The sequence below is a fragment of the Miscanthus floridulus genome, chromosome 10 (genome assembly GCF_019320115.1).
Source record: "Miscanthus floridulus cultivar M001 chromosome 10, ASM1932011v1, whole genome shotgun sequence".
In the NCBI taxonomy this organism is placed as follows: domain Eukaryota; kingdom Viridiplantae; phylum Streptophyta; class Magnoliopsida; order Poales; family Poaceae; genus Miscanthus; species Miscanthus floridulus.
The window spans coordinates 36,298,305-36,305,735 of NC_089589.1; the positions used below are offsets into that span (position 1 = coordinate 36,298,305).

The window sequence follows — 7,431 nt, forward strand, 5'->3', positions numbered from 1 at the left end:
TCAAAACTGAATTCTTGGGAACAAAGAGCACCATAGCATGAATGATGAGATAGGAAGACCTGGAGCTCTATTTCCATATTCAGGAAGAAAAAGGCCCCACATAACTTTAGAAGTATTAGGTTTAGAACACCTAAGTTGAACTAAGAAACAAGTTGGTATTAAGAACACCAAAAGAACAATGAAATTGTAGCTTATGGATCCACACTACCAAAACTGAACAAATTACAATGACAATATGCACTCTGAGGCATTTGAACATTACAGATATCATATTAGTGCTTTCTGTTAACTAACACCATTGTGCATATGATCTTCTTATCTATACTTTCTGATAATAAAGCTACTTTAAATGGTATTTTTGTATTTTCATGTTTTTGTGAGGAAGTTCCTTTACGACACCAGTTAAAAATCTTAGCAAAGAATATCTGGTTGAGAATATTTAGAAATGTAATAAGAAATTTTCTTAAGCCATATTTTAGTAGTAACAAGGGCATTAGAGTGCCGAGTCCAGTTATTAGAACACACCATACATGCGTGCCAAACAGCAACTGAGATATTGAACAATTGTGAAATCGCATAAAAAGGATGGCACCAGAAGCCAAAATTATCATCTCATGGCTGAATTGCTGTCATCTTATCCAGAAGATTGTGTCCAATTATCCCATATCTAATATCACAGAATGTGAAACTTGGTGTACAACTTTATGCTGCTCTGAAATAGTGTAATTAAAAGCATCAGATTCTTCTGATTTATAGATAGCAATATAGCATAGTACCTAGGGGGAATTCCTTACGTGCCATTAAAAAAGATCGTAATGCCCTGTGTGCCCCTGAAAAAGTTCAGCGGTCTTCAACGCCACTGCTCCAACTTTTTTTGCGCCCTCCATGCCACTGCCGTCAGTTTGGGCTCTAACGCCGTCAAACTGCAGGTGTGAAAAGACGAAAATACCCTTAAGTCTAAATATGTCATTAATTTTTTTGAGCATCTTAACGACTTCAAATGAAAAAAACTCAAAACTAGAAAGTTGTAGATCTCGTCGAGATCTATAATTTTCATATAAAAATTATCTTTATTTAATTCCGCAAAAAAAGATATGTTTTTTCTAAGATATATTAATCATATCAAATCATATTTTTTTGTGAAATTAAATGAAGATAATTTTTATATGAAAATTATAGATCTTGATGAGATCTATAACTTTCTAGTTTTGAGTTTTTTCATTTCAAGTCGTTAAGATGCTAAAAAAAATTAATGACATATTTAGACTTAAGGGTATTTTTGTCTTTTTACACTTGCAGTTTGACGGCGTTAGAGCCCAAACTGACGGCAGTGGCATGGAGGGCACAAAAAAGTTGGAGCAGTAGCGCTGAAGACCGCTGAACTTTTTCAGGGACACACAGGGCATTACGATCTTTTTTAATGGCACACAGGGAATTCCCCCTAATACCTCTAGGTCATGGTCCCATGGCTTTAGTACAACCCTGACTTACTTTCCCAAATGATAGTAAGGGTGTGTTTGGTTCACCCCTCCTATAGTTTAGTGACTAAACTTTAGTCACTTTTAGTCACTAAAATGCCAAACACCCCGCTAAAGTTTAGGGGTCACTAAAGTTTAGTGGCTTTTAGTCACTAAGGGGTAGCTAAAAGTGACTAAAGTGTACATAGGACAGCTGCTTTAGTGGGTGGAACCAAACAGGGGTCACTAAACTTTAGAGGGATCACTAAACTTTAGGGGTCACTAAACTTTAGTGGGTAGACCTCACCTTACTAATTTGTTGCAACAATCCTAGACCCGCTAATCCCAAACAAGGCTAGTTTCTGTGCGGTCGAGATACTGATGACTTATAGTCGCTAGAGTTGTTTACGTTGCAAATGGTGTTTGTAAAAAATTAGGACCTAGCCAAACTCTGGTGCTTAAGTTCAGCCAAACCAAGGCTTTGCTGATCTTTTTGTAAAGTTTGTTTTTCCCCTATATCCTCTTAATGAAATATGTGCATTAGCATGGTCATGAAAAAATAGAGGTACGTCTGTTATTTACCATGCATCCACACATATCAATAGCATATCAATTTGGTAACTCCTAATCATTTTTACGAAAACAATCGAATTTGGCTTCCCATTCATAATCTGACTATGAACATACTACAGCCCATGTAGATGCACTAATAAGCCTTGATCTGAGAAGTACATCTACACATGTGAGTCACAATAACGTCTACACTCTAGGTTCAGAGGGCATGATTTGAGTCATATATATGGCAGCTGATATACTATTAAAATCCCCTCAAGAAAAAAAAGGCGCTGGGGTGTGCAAAAAATGCAGGCAATCTGTCATAAAGGGAAAATGTGCATACTTTACATAAAGCAAGAATCAAAGGAAATATTTGATTCTATTTTGCGACATATATCGACAATTGAATATTTGATTTTTATCAATAACTTTGAAATGTAACTTGCTGCTAGGACCGAGTAGCGAACTTGTTGATATCAGTTACATCCATTTTGGCAAAATGTGAACCATTTGTCAAACAAGTAATTTAATTATCGTAATAATAGGCACAACAATTTTATGGTAATTCAACATAGGCAGTATAAGAAGCAGTAATGCACAAACCTGAGTTGTGTAGTTTATGATTGATCATTTTGTAATTGGTACTTTTATCAGAAGAAAGATGCACCCCAGCAACACCTGCACCCAAAACTGCATTAGGTTGTTTCGTATTCAGCCCCAAGGGGCTACATTATGATCAGCAATTGACTTATATACTATCGATTGATTAGGCACAACAATATAGCTAGATAGTCTATCAAGTATATATAGGTCCCGTTTGGCAGGGCTTCTCCACCGGCTTCAGGAGCCGTTTAGAGCCGTTTTCTACTAAACGGGGTAAAGTAAAATAGCTTCACTTGTAAAGCCCCTAAAAACATGCTCTCACAGTGATTTGGGGTGGGATGGAGCCAAAAAAAAAGTGGCTTCTCCCGGCTCCTTGTCCAGGCCCCTAAAAACATGCTCTCACATAGAAGCCATTTTGCCAAATGGTTTACCAAAACCGCTTCAGCTCCACCGGTGGAACTGTTCGTGGAGCTGAAGCAAAAAAAATGGCTTCACTAGTGAAGTAAAGCCCTGCCAAACAGGGCCATAGTTATATACTAATGAATAACAACTGGCTCCTAGTGGCGAATCTCCATGACTGACATTGTTTGTTGATACTTGGCCGATATAGAATCTTGGAGGTTCAGTTTGCCCAGTCGGAGTGCTTCACACCCACGCTGGGCCGCAGAACCAGGATGCCTCCTCATCTGCGTCACCGCGTCGTCCTCCCTGCGGCCACTCTCGAACTTGCAGGAGTTGGTCTGCAAGTCGTCCTCCCTGAGCGCCTTCCAGCAGAGAGCCAGCTACTGAGCATCGGCACAGAGCAGACGATGTCAACCAAGCATCGCACGACGTACCCGATGAACCATAGACGGAGTGACTTTGGCCTCTCCTTAGTCGACGACGCGAACTGGCGGCCGTGAATCCCAGTCCACGGGCCTTCGTCTAGCTACAGCTGTGCACAGCCCCCGCCGCACGATAGCCGCCGTCAGCAGCAGTCATTGCCCCACACAAGAGCAGGTCCCGCCGCACCGTCGCCACCAATACCACTCTGCTCTCCTCAATCTGAGGCCGCAGATGCAGAGTCAGCGGCCGAGAAATCGATCGAGGTCCGGCGTAGTCCGCGGCGGAGACGCCCTCCCTGTGAAGCAGCTGATGCTAGAGCTTGTGCTCCTCCTCGAGCCTTGGTCCACGGACACCAGCACGTCCAGTGCCGGCAAGGAGAGAGGGGCCGTCCGCCGCGTGCCCGCGCCTCTGCTCGCCGTCGTTGCTCCCAGCGCCGGTGGCTGCCTCGCGCGGCCGCGTCGAGGCTGGAGCCATGGTGCGTCCTCGCCTGAGCCCTCAGCCTTACCAAAGGCCTCCACCTGGGTCAAGATGCCACCTCGCCGGATCCACCAAGGGTGAGCGCCTCCACCCTAGCTGCTCCGCCTCGTCGCTGGATCCGCCGAGGGCGACGGCCGACAGTCTGCTCACCGGATGAGATGCCTCATCGTTGGATCCGCCCTCGGCCAGGACGTCCTCGGCGTGGAGGGGAGGGGGCAGGGGCGACGGCGGCTGGAACCGTCGGGGCGGGTGGGAGGCGCCCCGGCAGGCAGTGGGAGGCGCGGCAGGGGGCGTGGGTTCGCCCAAGGGCGTGCGGTAACCATGATTAGGAGCGGAGCGGGGCGATTAGTTTAGCGGTGATGATGACATTCGGGTCTTTTTAGTAGTATATAGATAGATAGATTCAGGAGCTCGCCATTCAGGTTACATGGCCCAATCAGGACCGGACATTCACAAGTTGGGCCTCGTTGCACGGCTGGGCCGTTGATGGACCACTTCGTCTTGGGAGCCTGTTGTCGGGACTTCAACAGTGGCCGTTGAGTTGCTGGTGCTTACCCCCATGCCGGAGCTCTAGGGAAGGGAACTGCTGATGGAGCGGGTCCAGAGCTTCCCAAGAGGCCAACGACACTGGCATTGGGACCATTTGATGAGGCCTTGTTTGACGGGGAGCGGCGTTGGAGGATCTTCTCAGGAACATGGAAAACAACAAATGTAAACAGAAGCAGAGACGATACCTGATTGTGTCCGGGTGATCGTAGATACATGGAACACCAGGTGAATGTTAGCCTCCACTGGAAGATCTAGCATGTAAGTGACGGAACCCACACGGGCGATCACACGGTAAGGGCCAAAGAACTTGAAGGATAGCTTCTCACAAAAGCGACGAGCAATTGAAGTCTGCACATATGGTTGGAGTTTATCACCCTCTGCAAAGTGGCGCTCAGAGTGGCCCTTGTCCGCCTGTCGCTTCATCAGAGACTGGGCGCGAAGCAAGTGCTGATGGACCAAGTCATGCATCACTGCGTGTTCCTCGAGCCAGGTCTGCAACTCTGGAGCAGGGGAAGCCAACGCAAGATCGAGGCCCAAATGGCACGGTGGAAGCCCATAAAGAACCTCAAATGGGGAACCACCCAAGGTGGAATGAGAGCTAGTGTTGTACCCGTACTCAGCCAATGAGAGCCATTGAGACCAACCGGACGGGCAAAGCATGGACGAAGCAGCAAAGGAAGGTCTCCAGGCACCGATTGACACGTTGGGACTACCCATCAGATTGGGGTGGTAGGCGGAGCTCAGATGAAGATCGGTGCCTGCCAATTTGAACAACAACTTCCATAGGGCACTGGTGAAGACTTTGTCGCGATCAGAGACAATCACTTGGGGTAACCCATGGAGCTTGTATATATTATTATCTATGAAGATATGAGTGAAGGCGGTGAAGGGGTGCTTGAGGCCCACTTCTCTTTGGGCCTAGTTGCCTTGTGTATTTCCCTCCCAATTTGTTTTGTTCTTATGTAATTATTATTCTTTCATTTAATGGAAAAGAAAAAAAATATGTAGCGGCATTTGTGTATGATATAGCGGCCTCCATGCGTTTCAATGCTATCGTCTGTGTGTGCTACGTTGTTCACGTTGGTCAGATATGCAATATAGCGAGCAGGCACCGGCATGTGCACACCAAAGCGGGCGTGGCGAAGCGCGCATATATTCCTAGTATCTACATAGATAGTCAAATTTATTGTATCCACAAAAGGCAAAGCAATTTACAATTTTGAAACAGAGGGAGTACAAGTTGTTCACTACGAATTACGTATTCATCAGAATTCTAGAGCCCAACAAAAAGCAACCAGAAAGTAATCTATCTCTTTTTGTATTATATATCCCTGAAAATTTACCAAACGAAAAGCATTGAGCGTACGTATTACAAAGTGACCATCCTAGGTACTCAATCTAGTTCCAGCATAGGTCAATATGACGATCGATAAATTTGCGGAAGCTCTCCATCAGAAAGCAAAAGAACAGAGAGACGCCTGCAGCGAGAATAAGCAAAGGAGTCATAGTGAAGAACAGTTCTCCCAAACCGTGGGTGGCCATATATCTTCTCATCAAATCGACCAAATACACCCAAAGCAAAGCCAACAGTCCCTGCACGCCAGGAAATTATTTTCATCAGCAAGCATATTTTGCTTTATTTTATATAAGCCAAAGATTAACATACATATAATTAATACCGACAAATTAAGAGTTGAATGCCATTCTAACAAACAAGAAGAAAGATTATAAATTAATGACCATACATAGGAACTTAAAGCTTCTCTATATATATCCTTCTTTTTTGTTTTGTCAGTTTATTACATATGTAGTGAGGCGGGAAGCTAGCGTTTGTAAATAAAGGACTTTAATTTCATATATAATATTGTTTTTCAGAAGAAAATGAGTTCCATGGCTACCTGGTTTAGAGGAGGGAGTAGAATTTTTTTTCCATATACATATATATCCATACGTACCCGGACGATGCATATATAGATCCTCGCGACAGCCATGTCCAGCGCAGCCTCGGTGGCAGTCTTTCTTCTCCTGGCGTCCGAGGGCATCATCGGCGCCTCCTTCAGGACCTCACTGTTGGCACTAGCAGTGGCGCATGCGGTAAATAGCATCGGTGATCCCATGGGAGGCCGCGGCGACCATGGCGCTACCAAGGTCTGGCCCATGATGCCAAAGATTTCAGCTATAGGCACGGCAACAACAATCGCAGCAAACGTACTGAACCGTATGTCTCCGCCAGTGTAGTTGATAGCGTATTCTCTCATGGAATCAAACAAATACAACCAAAGTAAGATCAACAGTCCCTGCAACAAAGAAAACTTTTAGTTAGCAGCACGTACGGACGGACGTGATGATGATATAATAAAAGTTTGTTTTGATCCGCTAATATTAATTAGGAGCAGGCGTGACGCACCCGGAAGATGAACTTGGCGGCCCTCTCCGCCGCCATCTTTGCGGGGTCCCTGTCGGCCATGGAGACGCCGCCGGCGTCCAGCAATAACGGCGCGCCGCCCAGCTCCTCGTCCCTCAGGACCTCGCTGCAAAGGCAGGCGACCGCGCCACGCGTCGTCATCGGTGGTATGATCCGATCCGATGGGAGCACCAAGTCGTGTACAGCAGCTAATATATCTTTCCTCGAGTCGTCGCGATACTCGATCGGCTGGATCTACCTTTTATGGTCCGATTGATTGATGAGGGAGCAAAATTCACTGTAGGCCCTGAACTTGGCCCGCGGTGTCATCTAGGTCCCTAAACTTGACCTGGATGAGACCGGCGATGAATTTTGCTTTTGATGAGGACTACTGCTTGTGTCTGTCCGATTCCGATCCCTTGCATGTGGATCGGAGATGGCTGGAACTCGACTCGATTCCGCATCTTGACCTGGCGGAAATCTTTTTTTTTCCTCGCCCGGCCGTCGCATAAGGAGCACCAACTAGTATATTGTTGTGTTCGTCCATCCGTTTTTCCAGAG

The 7,431-nt window shown here is 45.7% G+C and overlaps 1 protein-coding gene and 1 long non-coding RNA gene across 2 annotated transcripts; both read right to left on the reverse strand.

The window, feature by feature from the left end:
• Positions 1–537: 537 nt before the first annotated feature.
• On the reverse strand, positions 538–4,180 carry LOC136490018 (uncharacterized). The gene is made up of 3 exons (XR_010767475.1): positions 3,198–4,180; positions 2,616–2,690; positions 538–712 (listed from the first exon to the last, which is right to left on the reverse strand). It is a non-coding gene; the product is annotated as an uncharacterized lncRNA (long non-coding RNA).
• Positions 4,181–5,668: 1,488 nt separating this feature from the next.
• LOC136485308 (uncharacterized) lies at positions 5,669–7,185 on the reverse strand. The gene is made up of 3 exons (XM_066482219.1): positions 6,874–7,185; positions 6,422–6,763; positions 5,669–6,059 (listed from the first exon to the last, which is right to left on the reverse strand). The coding sequence occupies exons 1-3, from the start codon at positions 7,030–7,032 to the stop codon at positions 5,865–5,867; spliced, it is 696 nt and encodes a 231-aa protein (XP_066338316.1). The 5' UTR covers positions 7,033–7,185; the 3' UTR covers positions 5,669–5,864.
• Positions 7,186–7,431: the final 246 nt, after the last annotated feature.

Excerpts from the sequence above, each read along its gene's own strand:
- LOC136485308 (XM_066482219.1), bottom strand. The coding sequence starts at position 7,032 with ATGACGACGCGTGGCGCGGTCGCCTGCCTTTGCAGCGAGGTCCTGAGG. Across the intron at positions 6,764-6,873 it reads CCGCCAAGTTCATCTTCCGG|GGACTGTTGATCTTACTTTG; the intron begins GTGCGTCACGCC and ends TCTTTGTTGCAG. Across the intron at positions 6,060-6,421 it reads TCTATATATGCATCGTCCGG|GGACTGTTGGCTTTGCTTTG; the intron begins GTACGTATGGAT and ends CCTGGCGTGCAG.